Genomic DNA, 14,180 nt, shown 5'->3' with positions numbered 1-14,180 from the left:
GTAGTTTTAAAGATGTCTCACATTCGTCTCCACTGACGACTACATTGAGCTGATCTTCTACACCAGCGCACATCCGAGTAATGAGCTGTTTTTGCACGTTCTTTATCATGTCGAAGGTGGCCACACTGTAGATGTGACTGCTGTAAGGGGTAGAGGCCATTAGCCTCATCTCCTCTTCATCTGCCTGTTGGATACCTACGGGGGAAAAAGACAAACCACAAACTCAAAGCTGTGGTAAAAGCAGAGTGGATGGTTCTTCATGAACATGTGGAAATTGTTGTGGTTTTCAATGCCGGCCAAATTTAGAGATGATTCCTCATTTTGAGCTAAGCTGAGGCGACACCACTGAATTCTTAGCCATCCTTGTAAACTCACTGGCATTGGTTGACGAGGTAACGGGTGCATTTGCTCCAGGTCTGTAAATACTGGATGAAATGAGCAATCTGTAACAAAGTTAAGTGAGCATTTACTTTCCACGTTTGCATATTAAATGCTCTCTTTTCTGTTCCACATTGGTTGGAAAGTCTGACAACATGGGCAGTAAATATGAAAAGGGTTTATGATGCTATACTCCTCTGTAAAACTTTGACACTGTTGGAAGAGTTGTACCCATGCATAGATTTAAGTTTGACTAAGACAGCTGGTATCCTGTGAACTTTCTTATTGAGAGAGGTACTTACTAAAAAAATATTTTTATTGCTTTTAGACAGGGTCAACTATGATATGGGTTAAAGTTCTTTATTAAGTGCCTATTTGGTGGGGCTGGGGTTTAAACCCAACAACTTTTTGATAAGAGTCACTGAGCAATTACCATTACTTCCTGCGCCATTCAGTGTTTCTATAAAACACGTGACCGTAGACCCACAAAAGTTAAGAACTTATATTTGCCAAAAGAAGCCATGTCACTGTAAGCTTTGCCTTAAGACAACTCCACCAAACTCCACCTTTAAGAATCCCTTTAAAGCTGGGATAACCTCCAAAAACATGGTGGCTAGCCCGATAAGTTGTCTCTAGGGAACGTAGCAGGAAGTTTACAGTGGTCCTCTGACAAAAACTAAAAACCATTAGTGTCTCGCTAAGCAGTTTTCTATCATTGATCTGTTTCCACTGACTGCAAAAGATGAGCTATAAGTCCTGAACCACCAGGCCTCTTTAACTCCATAGCAACATCCCAGTGGTGTTTCTTCGTCTGAGTTTGTGGAAAGTCTGAGCGAAACTGGAGCATAAACACACATAAAACCTGCTATCACTTGCTTGTAGGTTAACGATGTAGGAATTTAACCTTGTTCCATTACTACGTCACCACAGGTTGCTTTTGTTACAAACCCCTGCTAAAAGCATTAAATACGAATGGAAAATGTAATGTGGAGTGCAATAAAATTGCTCTGGCTGCATACCGAGGACAAAGATCTCCACCCCCGTGCTCCGGAGCTGCTTGGCATAGCTCGCCACTGGATCCTCAGATTTGCCATCTGTGATGATCACCAGTACTTTGGGGAGACCGTTTCTGGCGCCGGACGCCTCACTGAAAGCATTTCTCAAAACGTAGTCCAGAGCATCACCTGGACCAATGAGAGAGAGAAAAGTTTTACTTCATTGGGTGTTCTTAGATTTAAATTGTAGAATGATGAGGAGAAAAACAACTATTTGATTCAGGAAATCTTTTTGTAGACCAAAACTCAAACTCAGCAATAAATCGAGCAGCAAAATCAGAGATATCACAGAAGGATGAAACACAGCACATAATCATGATGAGAAATCCACCAGCAAACCTTTTGACATTTAATTCTCTGAGGTACCTTCATTGATCATGCGCTCCTTCAAGTTTGATATAAACTCTGTTTTTTCTTTCTCTTTTCTTGACGAAATTTTATATTACTTGTAATTTTCTTGATCTGCCTTCTGAACATTTCATATGTGGTCTGTTTCAAAATTTGAGGATATAAAATGAGCATGGTCTTAGCAGGAATGGTTCAAATTCAGTGGCACTCCTGGCATTTCTGATTTCATCTTGCGTGCACTATTCAGGCACTACTTCACTCTGCATACAGTTACTGTGAGCTACTTTGCAGCCCACCTCTAATCCAGCTCTTCCATTTCATGCTGTATCTGACTTAATCATTGTCATTTCTCTTATTATCAATGCCTGCTCTGTTTTGTCAGAGGGTCCTGCTGCTGCTCGCTTTCCATGTACACCCATGGAAGGGCGGGGAGGTCCCAGATCAGAGTGATCTCGCCAAATTTAAATGACTTCACTTGCAATAATAATCCCGTTTTGACTCAAGTGGCCCTGACGAGGCTGCTTTATTGCTTTCTCAGCAAGTTAAACTGTGTGTAATGTAATTATAATTTTATTTCCCTGTACTTTAATGGATGTGTTTTTAATTCCCTTACATCCCAGAGATTTGCCTGCATATTTGTCAAGTGAGCCAAGCGAGACACACGTGAAATGAGCACACACCTCACAAAAACAAATCACTCTTTAACAGCCATGTATTAAAAAACGATTATGCTTGCTACCAAAGATAAACATCCCCCTTAAAAAGGGTGTTACTGATTGAAAATGTCCCAGGTCAATTTAACTCCACAGAAAACCCAAAGAACTGAACAGCATCAACAGGTCACCTGTGTTCGTGTTGCCTCCTTTGTACGGCATTGAGCCGATGGCCCGCAGAAGCGCCGGTCTGTTCTGGTGTTCGTTCAGGTTGAACTCAGTCCTGGCGTCATCACTGTACTGGACCACGCCTACTCGGGTTTTTTCCTCGCCGATATGAAAGGCTCCGGCAGCCGCAGAGATGAAGGAGCGTATGTATTTGAAGTTTGGCCTGCCCACGCTCCAGGAGCCGTCCACCAAGAACACCACATCGCCGATGATGCTGGCAGAGCATCCTGCAAAAAAAAGTTCAAGAATGAAAAGGAAGAAAACGCTGAACATTAAACAGATTTTAAAGATGGTGATTTATCAGAAAAATGTAATTTTTCTGCCGCCATATGTGAGTAATAGCCTTGGACTTTAGGTTTATTCAGTGGCAGTACTTTCTCGATAACGTTAATATTCTTTGTTGAGACTAAAAAAAAACCACTCAGTCTTATTTTAGATTAAATAATGATTTGCATTGTTCCACTTTTGGCTCTCTCGTCTGAAAGTCAATTTGAGTGGATTTGTTTGGTTAATGCTTGAAATTAAGGCCTGAGGGTTAAACTAAGATGTCAGTAAATATCCCACTCATGAAGCTGAATCCTGTACATGTGCCAGAAAAAGCATTTGCTAACAAGTGAGTCAATGAAGCTTCAGAAGTTGTTGGCTACATCAAAGATCATCATGCCAAACAGCTCAGCAGTGCTGGTGTTCAAGTCCTGCCACTGTGTAGACCTGAATGTGGATGTTTCTTCTGATTTTTGGGTTCTTCTCTCTAACGTTAGAACCTTCAGCTTACAGTATAAAGTGGCATACTTTTAGTTGCCTAATCCTAAACTTTTAAACAGACCTTAACCACTAAAGTTTTACTTGGGGGTGTTAAGATGTTGGATTTACTCGCATTCACTTTTCTCAGCTCAGCATGTTTTAAAGTCATTATTTTTTGTTAATTTAGACACTGTTTGTTGAACCAGACTTCATTGTCTCTCCTCTGCCCTGATTTCTGGGAGTTTCCTCGTGACTTTCCCCTCATGAAGAGAAGGAAAAATCTGCACAACCTCGTCATTGTGTGCATAACGGGGGCCAGGGCAGCAGTGGCAGCAGCAGCGCTCTTGTAAATCAGCATCTGTAATGGTTTCCACTTCTCTCAGCACTTCAGGGCTGGGTTCAGCTCACTCCCACAGCTCCAACAGCAGCAACCTCCCACCACACCTATGACCCCCGCCGCACTGAGCATGTGCAGCTTCCTCTGTATTGGCATAACTGCTCGGCAGGGAACCAAATCGATGACCAAATCCTTCAGAGATTTATGGGGGCCTAATTTTGATTATTGCTATACAATGGGGTGTTTGTAGAGCCTTCCTTCACTGCTAAGCTCACACTGATGAACACCGCCCAGAAGAAAACCCATGAACAAAAAGTCGAGGAGGTACGGCAGTGGATTTATGACTCATCATTATCTGAGTAGGAAGTGAAACCCCTGGTCAAACTAAGGTGTGTAATAAGTGAACAAAAGTACTCACTGACTGAATCTGAAGAGATTGGTTTCCTGGAAGTTCCTCTTGTGCTTCCACTAGATTCAACTGAAAGACAATGAAACAATCGCGTAATTACAAAAGTCAGTTCATTTCATCTATTGTGCTGAAATTATCCTCAGGAAACCCAATATCTTTACAGTGATGACACGTTATGAATCATTTTCTGTCACTGTTTTTCTTCATCTGAAGGCAGACCTCTGAAATCAGCCCAACTCTTGTGTTTTAAATTTCCCTACGTAGGATTTATCCTCTCATCAGAGGGTTTCTTGAGCAATTTTTCCTTTTTCTCGATGCAACAAACTTCCAAATGAGCTCCCAAATGGAGAAACTGTCAGGTTGATGTCATAATTTGTGTAGGATTTCCAGCATAGCTCAAGCTCAGAGGGCTTCTCAGATCATCAGTTGTCCCCACCAAAAACTGCTGCCATGATGTCAGTGAAGACCTCAGTCAAAGCCTGAAATCTGGGTCAGTGTCCCATTTCATACTTTTGCTTGTAAACATCATAAACATGGTTTAGGCCTATTCCTAGTTTGACAATCCGAAACCTTTCCTTCCTTCTTCTGAACACCAAAGTGCTTTACATTTTATTTACAAGTTGTTATCTTTAAATGTCTTCAGTCTTTTCTATTGGTTGATTTTTAACTACAAACCTCTCCTTGGAGTGGTTTCCTCTAACTGCTGTTCATGTTTGAGTAAAAACCATAATCAGTATGACTTTATTCCTCATTGTATTTTACAATTGTTTGGTCCGAAACAGAATTAGGCAAAAAGGTACTTTTTGTAAATTCTTTCTTCCTTTTTTTTTTAATGATCCAAAATGGTAAAAATAAAGACATTAAATGAATCTGAACTAGGGCCAGGCTTAAAAAAACTATCTAATACCTCTTAGTGCAATAAGATGGTACAGTATGTTAATACAAACATTATTTGAAGGTACTTTTTCAAAAATGACATTCTGCAAAATGTACATAGAAATTTCACCAACAGGGGCAATGTGTTGAAATGTGTGCTGCTGTTATCCTTTGGTATCTGCCCCCTAGTGGTAAACATTTTAGTAACATGTTAGTAAGGGTGATTCCAAAAACTACCTTTAATTATGCTGTCCCTATCTCCTGAAAAAATCTGAGTTGATTACTATGTGGGAATTTAAGTCAGTGTTATAGAACTGAGAAAATAATACTGGTAGACGTTGCGTCCACTGACTGTAGCGTTTGACAGTTGTATTTGTGTGTTTATGCTTATATCAGTTATCTTTTAGGCCAGGTAACTCTTGAAAATAGGTTTTTAATCTCACCAAGACCTTTACCTCAATAATAACAGGCTGTAATAATTCAAAAATGTCTTCAGCCAAGTGACCAAAGTGAATAATGAAATTTTATCTTTTGGTGCTGGAACTGTTGATTATGGTAAAGTAATATAGAGGAAAAATGTTGATGGAAATCTGTGGTAGACACGCTACAGGTTGCTGTTTTCCAAGTGCAGAGGAACAAATTGTTTTTGAATTGCAAAAGGGTCAAAAGAAGCGATGCCTACTTATAAATTCTCATTGCACAACTTAATGTAGCCATTATTTTTGCACAATACAATTTGAGCTGCTCTTGTGTCTTTTTTCTGTAAATAGGTAGTGGTAAACTGTTCAAAAAAATTCTGTAAATAGTAAAACCCCTCCATTCTGCATTAAAAAAACCCACCTTTGAAGTCATGTTGTTCGTGTTGTTCCTCGTGCCTGTTTTCAATTGTCTTGTTTTTGCTTTCGAATTTATGGTATCAATGAGTAAGCCAAAGACAATTTTCTGTCTCTCCTAAGTAACTCTCAGACTAATAACCAGTAAAAGCAGCAGTTGAGAAAAAAGGCTCACAAGCATGATTGTTTGGTGGATTTTTTCTAGAACTTCTGACCATATCACATGGTGTTCACCAGCAGAATGGAAACTGTATACAACTGGAATCTGTCCTGGCTGGCTCCCTGTGCTGCAGATTTGCTTAAATCTGTCAAGTCAGACTTTTAGTCTACAGTTTTTAAACTTTGGCAAAGCTAAAAATTGTCTTAACTGACTCCAAATGTCATGCTAAATGGACCTTGTGGTGAGCTTCCTTTGTGATTTACTGTTTCCAGGATAAAGAATTAAATACAAACCTATTTTTAAGTCAAATTAAAGCAATTTAAATAAAGAAATACATTTGAGGTTGTTTCCTTGAATGACGAACAGTCTGCTGTACTGAAACACCAAAATACTGAAACTAATGTAGAAACCGAGCAATGTTATTAACATATACTGGTGAAAGAGCAACACCTGGCAGGTGTCTCTCTGTTATCTTCCACACTCGGTGTTAGTTTGTGGGCCAACATGCCATCCTGACTTCCTGCCAAAAACTGACCAGCTGCAGATTAACCTCACAAGCTTTTTACGGGACATCTGGCATTGATTTCCACAAGCACACAAATGCAGAGACACGGTGACTCACGTGTGATCTGGCCGGAGATGGGCAGACTCTGCTCTGATCCAGAATATGCAGTTATCGTTACGACATAATCCACATCTGGAGTCAGGTCTGAAATGGAGGTCTTAGTGGCAGATGCAGGCAGAGTAAATTCTTTTGTTGGTTCTTCTACAAGAATGCACAAAGTCAGAGGGAAGTCATTAGGAAACTATTACATGACTTGATTTCTCCAAGAGTCAATACAGGGCTTCAGAAAAACCTGATTTCGACTGCTGACCCGGGGACTGGAATAGCCATGTAAACACACAATAGTATAATTCGATTTCATTAAAAAAACTTTCTTTGTTACTATAAACCAAAACAAACATTATTTTAACCCTTTAATTCCCCTGAATGTTCCATAAGATGAATGCTAATTATTTGTTAAAAAAATATCTTAGCCTCAGTTAATAGAAATGAACAATATTAACAGATTATATTTAATGTCAAAACGTTCTCTAATATTTCTGTACCTCTAATAACTGAAACTGTAAAACTTACAAACTAATTTTCAGTTACTTTTTTATTTAACAAAAAACAGAAACGGAAAAATATTTACTGTTATATATTAGGCCTATTTCTTGACAAAACATATCAACCTTGGTGTTTATCAGTTACCCATCCTAGCTTATTTATTTAGTATTTGTTTTGAACATAATTTGAAACTTTTCTAGGTTGACCTTTTTGTAGGTTGACTTTTTTTTTTTTTTAATAAAAATGAGTCTGGTTTTGCTATCTCAGCAAAAAGAAAAAAAAGAAGCTAACTGGCTAATCTATTTGCTAATTGACATGAATAGAAAGGCTAATGTTAAAGTTAGCTATATGGGCAGTTAGTCAAGGTATGTAACTGTTATCCTTATTTCTTAGTCAATATAGAAGTGCAAGCTACAGTTTTGGAGTTTGGTTAGCTAGCTAATAGTATGTAGTTGATATAACATTTTGTTGATGAATATACATATTAAAGCTAATATTAGTTCTGTTAGTTAGCTCATTCAGCAATAGCAATGATATGTCACATTCACATCATAGCCTCATCAATTTAGTCCTTGTAAAGCCTTCATGTTGAAAAGCTAATAATCTCAGTACCTGTTTCTTGTCAGAAAAGATCTGTTATTGAAAGTAATATGCTACTCACTTAGTACACTTTCTTAAGATGGCTTTTGAATAGCAATTGCCAATAAATAACTAAACATTAGCTCTGTTAAATAAAAAAAGTGTTTCACTTACTTTTACTTACATTTTTGTATTTAAACTGATGCTAGTTGTGTTAACTAGCAACAGTACGTCCCTTACCTGTCAATGATTTAATAGTTCTGTTAATTAGTGTCTGCGTTTGATTGTATGTGAGTGGACGTTAATTCTTTTAGTTAGTAACAGCACATTGCATACCCCTGTGAGTGTTTGAATGTTAGTTAGGTGTAAATGACATATTTTTACTATCTACATTTGACTTTGTGTAAGCTGATGTTAGCTCTGTCAGCTATTAAAAGTATGTCTGTGTTTGATTGTATATAAGTTGATGTTAATTTTAGTTAGTAACAATAAGTCACACCTGGCAACATTTAATTATATATTAGCTAAAGTTAGTTCTATTACTCAGTGTTTGATGTTAGTGCTATTTTTTCCATGCATAAGAAGAAACTTGTTCTCACGTAAGTTTTCACTAACAATTTTTGAAATTATATAGAATACAGAAGTCTTAGTTGAGGACATTTTACTGGGTTCTGAATGATGATTCTGAAATATGAGTTGGTGACTATCAGCATGCAAACTAATGTTAGTTCTATCAGTAAGTTAGTACACTATAGTACAAGTATATATACTCTAAGGCTGTGCTTCGTGAAGATGTTGAAACAGCACATGGTCTTTCTGAAAGTGGTGAGTTATTCTGGGTAAAGTCTTGGATCATTTGAAATAATAGCTCTTCTTTTTAAATCTATGCATAAATATCTCAGCTATTACATCAAAGGTCTTCCATGTGCATGCCTGAGCTAAAGTAACACAGATTGCAGTTTGCAATGTCAGTGCTGGCAAAGTTCAGCGCTGGCAACCGATGATAATATTTCTCCATTCATAATGTTTTTCCTTTTTTATCATTAGAAGCTCCTGGAGCTAAACTTGTGTCTGCAGAAACCTTTAGATAATTGCGGTAAGTGCTGAGTCCTGTCAGGTTGAGTGAAATCTTTATGACACTTGTAATGTTACAGGCATGGCACGACAGAACCTGCAGGTTTAATGAGCACCAACCTGTGTCTGAGGTCACTTCTATTCTGTAACCCTGTATCCTCGACCGTGGTCTCCTCCACATCATTTCCACTGAGTTCTCACTTAAAATCCTAAATCTTAAGTCTGATGGAGAGTCCACTGTGAAGAAAAAACATCAATGCAGTTAGCACTTTATCTTTAAGAGCGAAGTGTATTGTAGTGATCATTATAAAAAAGGACCAACAGTCAACACTTCCAAGGTGAAGTTAGACAAGTTCACTGTTGGTGCAAACAACACAAGACGCACCAAACTACAAATGAGAGGAAAGCCATTTTGAAGACAAAAAAATGACCTCCGTTTGGCTCGTGTGGCTACAATCAACAACTCAGGCAACAGACCAAGACAACAAACACAACAAACACAACACAACACAACGGTATCTAAAACTTAGGAGGGACACACAGAGGGTTCGTATATGAGACCTGGTGAATTTTGGGCGTGATCATGAATATGGAAGCAAAAAACAGGTCAAATGAATTTTAAGAGCAACAAGCGATGGCATGTATTTAAAAAATGCGTTTGAGGTCTTTTAGGAGTCTTTATTCGACTCGTGTGGGATTTACCCTCCCATCTTTTATGTAACATTTTAAAATCTTTGTTGATTGGTAAAACCAGAGTTATAAAATTAAGACAACAGCATCTAAAATGGAAAATTCAACATCAAACACTTAAGACATGAAGCATAATCAATCATAAATGGTATTACTGACACCACTGTTCAGCCACATAGCTTTATTGTGAGACTTTTTTGTTTTTATATCCTGACATTGCTAATTCAATCTTATTAAATGAACTTCATTTTTTTTAAATATTGCATTGATTCAGTTTAAATGGGGGTCCTAAGGAACAAAACCTTTAAGGAATTAAAATTTGAATGATGACTGTTTTCTGATTAAGATTTCACTGCTATTACCTGGTGTTTAAATTTGAACATTAACAACTCAAGATACAGTATTTCCCAACTCCATAATTACATGGCGATCCCTAGAGGGAACAGCCACAATAATAATGATAATAATAGTAATAATAATAAAATATAATTATATTTAAAAAATATTCAATTGTTTTGGCCTGTGTTTGCTTCCGTACCTCTCATGGATGCAGATAACAACGCCTTTTAAATATTTTGAATCCTGAAATGTTTGTGGCTGGTGATGTCGTTTTTTTTTTTAATTTTGAAAATCACCAGTCACGATCTCCTCCTGTCAGCTAACTCCAACATTGACTGATGGACATCCAGCAGTCTGTCCATGACCTCAATCCAACACAGGATGTTGAATTGACCAAGAAAGTGCTGATTATACAATGGATAAAGACCGGAGTCATCACTCTCATTGTCTCCATTGCAAACCTCATAAAAGAATACACAATGTGAGTGCAGACATGTGTACATCTTTTTCTTATGTTTCCAAAGAATCTACACCAGAGGTTCTTAAACTATTTAAGTCTAAAAAAAAGCATCCATAATCTACCTTTGTTGGAAATTTACCATACAGTTAAGACTCCAAGAATACTTCTAGGATTCGGATCATAGTTTAAGAACCACTGGTCTTTGTCATGTTAACCAGCAAACCAAACTGACATGGAGGATAATAATTATATTTATTCACAGAGCATGTCTCTAAACGTATGTTATCAACTTCTTTCCACAAGCAACAAAACAAGCAGATCATGCACGTGTACATGAAAAGTTGTTGACAACAACTTAGGACAATGAACAAAAAGTTTCCATGTACACGAGGGACCACAGACTGTTTTTAAAGAAATATTTTAAAATGATATTCTTCAGGTTGGGGTGCTTATTTATGATGCTCTAGCTTGCTATCAAGATAATACACAAAGATGTTGACTCTAACTTGGTGCTACAAAAAAGGCATTCAGTCACGATACGGCTTTAAATAGCTGAATATAAACACAACTGTCTGTCTGGCTCAGGCACAAAAGCAGAGACAAATCTGTTTCTATAACAGGAAGTGTAACTTTGTTCCTGACAAATGAGAATAACGGTTTTCAGTAATTTCTTTCTTGTCAATAAATCCCACACAAAGCTCCCAAGTGGTTTATATTTTTCAAAGTGATTGAGTAATTTCCAAAAACAGCTGTTCAAAGCTGAAGATTTTGGCGAACATACAGGAGAGCACACATTTGGGACTATATTTAGAGGATGATTAACACAAATATGGTGCCCATGTTTGCCAGAATCAAAAACTGAGTCCATCAGTGTTCTGAGGTCTACAGTGGAGCTCTATGGCAAATAGAAATATTAAAGAAGGTGACTTATTACCAGAAGGAAACATCCGCTGTTAGTTTGGGTCTTTTTGTGGGATTGGTTGACTGTAAAGAAAAATGCACGATAAACCTCTGCATGTAACAAACAGGTGGGAAAAACTGTGTCTAGTTCTTAATCTTTTCATGCTGCAGGAAGTTTATCAGCACATGTTCGCAGCAGGTAACCTGAGCTCCGGAGTTTGTAATCATCTCATCAACCTTTCCAGCTGCACGGATTAAATAAATCTAAATACAGATGATCTAGCTACAGTTTATAGATTAGCCGGGATTTCTAGACCACCAACCAGTTGTTTTTATGTTAGTGTGGGGGAGGGGTGAAGAATATCACTGTAAAATATTGTCGTGAAGCCAAGACTGGGGGGTCAAGGCTTGACCGGGGAAGGTTACAGGACGTTAAAAATGGAGGAACCACCAACCTGGTGAATCAATTCAAGGGCCGCGTGGGGGAGGGGGCCACTGCTTCTGTTTCCGAACGGGGGGTATCACAGCCAAAAACTACCCGACAAACTTCAGCTTTTAATCCAGACACACACTGTTACCATCCACACGCACATTCATCCACATTTTAAACACATCCAGGGCTCGGTTCTAAACTGATTTTATTCTGCAGTTCTTGCCCTGAAATGTGACTGTTTGGAGCCGAGCCCTTCCCATTTGGAGGCTTCTTTGTGTTCAAGGTGTTTCAGACTTTAAGTCCGGCCCTAGCATCAAACTATTGTGGAATATATGTGACCCATTACTGTGCCGTGACCCCTGGAAAGGCAGCCAGGGGCCCCCATTGGGACATTAAAGACAGAGAGGGGGTCTCAGGAGGTCAGAAAGTCTCTTGGAAAGGAGAGAAGAAGACACTTTCCTTCTTTCTTTTTTAACTGTGCTTTCTTCTGCTTTTATTCTGGGATGATCCAGATTTCAGTGCAGCCAGTTGTCTCCTGTCCTAACCTCTGAAACCTCTGGAAAATAACGCGAAACTCATATTTTGTCTTTCCGTTCCATCAGGAGAAAAGACGTAGGGAGGAAACTTGGCCACGTGCCGCCTGGGCTTTTTCCTTTTTTCCTCTTCTACTTTTTTAAAACTGGAGGAATGTAATCTGTAGTAACAGGCAGTCGGGGATTTCGAGCAACGGCGCCTCCTGGCGTTAAAAACTTAGACTGCATTTAATTTTAATCACATTCTTTTTTCTTTCAACATTTAAGAACAAGACTGCTTTGGTTTTCAATTACAGGAAAAAGGTGATGATATTCTCACCGTATATCTGATTTGTTTTTGTTAATCACCAACATGAAGCCACATCTAACCACTTAATTGAATCTGAACTGCATTCATGCTCTCATTAAGTTGAATTTCACGGTTTAACATGCTTCGAAAACAAAAGTAATAATACAAAAACCCTCCCGTCTAGAAACTCAAACTCAATGTATTTCAAGCTGAGGTCGTTTTTCTCTTCAAGCAGAAATTCTTGATGGAAAAGTGAATCACTGGATCACAAAAAAAATCATCAAACAGAAGTTAAAATCAGAAGTTCAAACAAATCAATCCACAGGTACACATTTGCTTCAGTGATTTTTTTTATTCATTTAGACTAAAAGTGCAGCTACACACAGCAGGCAGAGGAGAGACAGAGGTGAGAGGAGGTGGAAGAATTCAGATGTGTTGAATTAAAAGAAGTGGAGGAGGAGGAGCGGCTTTACCTTGCTCCTGGGCCTGAGAGGAGGACAGCAGCAGTGCCAGGACGGCAGCAACCGCTGCCAGAGAGAGCCTGCTCTTCATCTTCAGCTCCGCTGGTCTCAGCAGTGCATGAATGAAACTGCGAGAGGAACCAAGGAGGCAGTTAAACTCCCTCAGGGCTTCATAAGACTGTTAATCCTATCTGAACGAGAACCTCGGAGCTCATTAATCTTCATTCAAATCTACATCAGGCTGAAAAGTTATCAGAATACGCCGCTTTGGAGAGAGGAATGAGTCTGAAAGTCACCCTGACGCTTGAAAAAGTTCCACAAGCAGCGGCAAAAGACTTACACGACAGACTTCATATGTATAAATGTCTAAAACTCGCCAAAATCTACATATTGAAACTTTTAAAACTTCCCACAAAAGCAAATCATTAGCTCATCTTTCCCCGTCAAATTCCGTTTTTCCACTTTCTAAAGGAGCTCGAGTTATTGTTGCATTAACTCTGCAGACTCCAATCAAGTATTTAATATCTCCGCCTGATGAAAACGACCCACTCTAACGGGAACAAAGTCTTTCCACTTTATCTTAATGGCGAGTTAAGCCGTAGCGCCGTGCGCAATTACGCACGGCAATGTCGAGAAATAATCCACGCATTCACAAAATAGTCCAAATAAATATAGAAATGAATGGAATATTATTGAATTCAGATAGCTCAACTTTTAAACCTGAAAAAAGCCTGTAATAAGTCGTGAGAAAAATAATCCCCTACAGATGGTACCAAAAATGTAAAAACCATGCACGACTGACCTATAGAGATGACTGGCTGAATTTTAGTTTTGCTTAAAAAGAAAAAAAAATTAAAAGGATAAAGGCTTCGCTGTTAGACCCCCAGCCCGACACAAGGGAGAGTGAGGTGGTACGGAGTTGAAGTCAGAGCGCTCCGCGGATTTCTGCTTCCCAGACGCGTCGGCGAGCCTCCTTCCAAGTGGGAAGAGTCTCCACACAATCTGCTACTTAACAGGGGGGCTGCTCCCAGCTCTGCCTACCCCGCCGCGAGCTCTTACGACATCCAGTCGGGCCAAAAGTGATGTGTAACCTCTGAAAATGCAGCACGGAAGGACTCACACACTCGGAAACTTTTACATAGTTTTCTGCATTCCTTTCCGGTGATGAAGGGCTTCTGTGCATCTCGGCCGCAAGGAGACAGCAGCAGAGCGGGGTCGCGGGGGATTAGTGGGGGAAAACTGTCAGAGGTTTTTACCCACTTTAAATTTTGTGAATCAACGGGAAAATAT

The 14,180-nt window shown here is 39.0% G+C and overlaps 1 protein-coding gene across 4 annotated transcripts in view; it reads right to left on the bottom strand.

Annotated features, from left to right (window-relative positions):
* Window positions 1–13,906, bottom strand: part of col12a1b (collagen, type XII, alpha 1b) — a 153,466-nt gene extending 139,560 nt beyond the window's left edge. For all 4 annotated transcript variants that reach the window (XM_084953563.1, XM_084953564.1, XM_084953565.1 and 1 more), the window contains exons 1-8: window positions 13,693–13,906; window positions 12,903–13,018; window positions 8,906–9,022; window positions 6,644–6,787; window positions 4,162–4,221; window positions 2,626–2,889; window positions 1,398–1,562; window positions 22–195 (exon numbers count right to left, since the gene is read on the bottom strand). In XM_084953563.1, coding sequence (XP_084809689.1) covers window positions 22–195; window positions 1,398–1,562; window positions 2,626–2,889; window positions 4,162–4,221; window positions 6,644–6,787; window positions 8,906–9,022; window positions 12,903–12,981 — 1,003 coding nt within the window. In that variant the 5' untranslated portion in view covers window positions 12,982–13,018; window positions 13,693–13,906. The remainder of the gene's footprint in view (window positions 1–21; window positions 196–1,397; window positions 1,563–2,625; window positions 2,890–4,161; window positions 4,222–6,643; window positions 6,788–8,905; window positions 9,023–12,902; window positions 13,019–13,692) is intronic.
* Between the last annotated feature and the right edge of the window lie 274 nt (window positions 13,907–14,180).

Source organism: Perissodus microlepis, chromosome 15 (genome assembly GCF_051167445.1).
Source record: "Perissodus microlepis isolate ML-2025 ecotype Zambia chromosome 15, ASM5116744v1, whole genome shotgun sequence".
Classification (NCBI taxonomy): Eukaryota; Metazoa; Chordata; class Actinopteri; order Cichliformes; family Cichlidae; genus Perissodus; species Perissodus microlepis.
The sequence above is the reverse complement of the archived record's forward strand: the minus strand, read 5'-3'. Positions and strand labels throughout refer to the sequence as shown.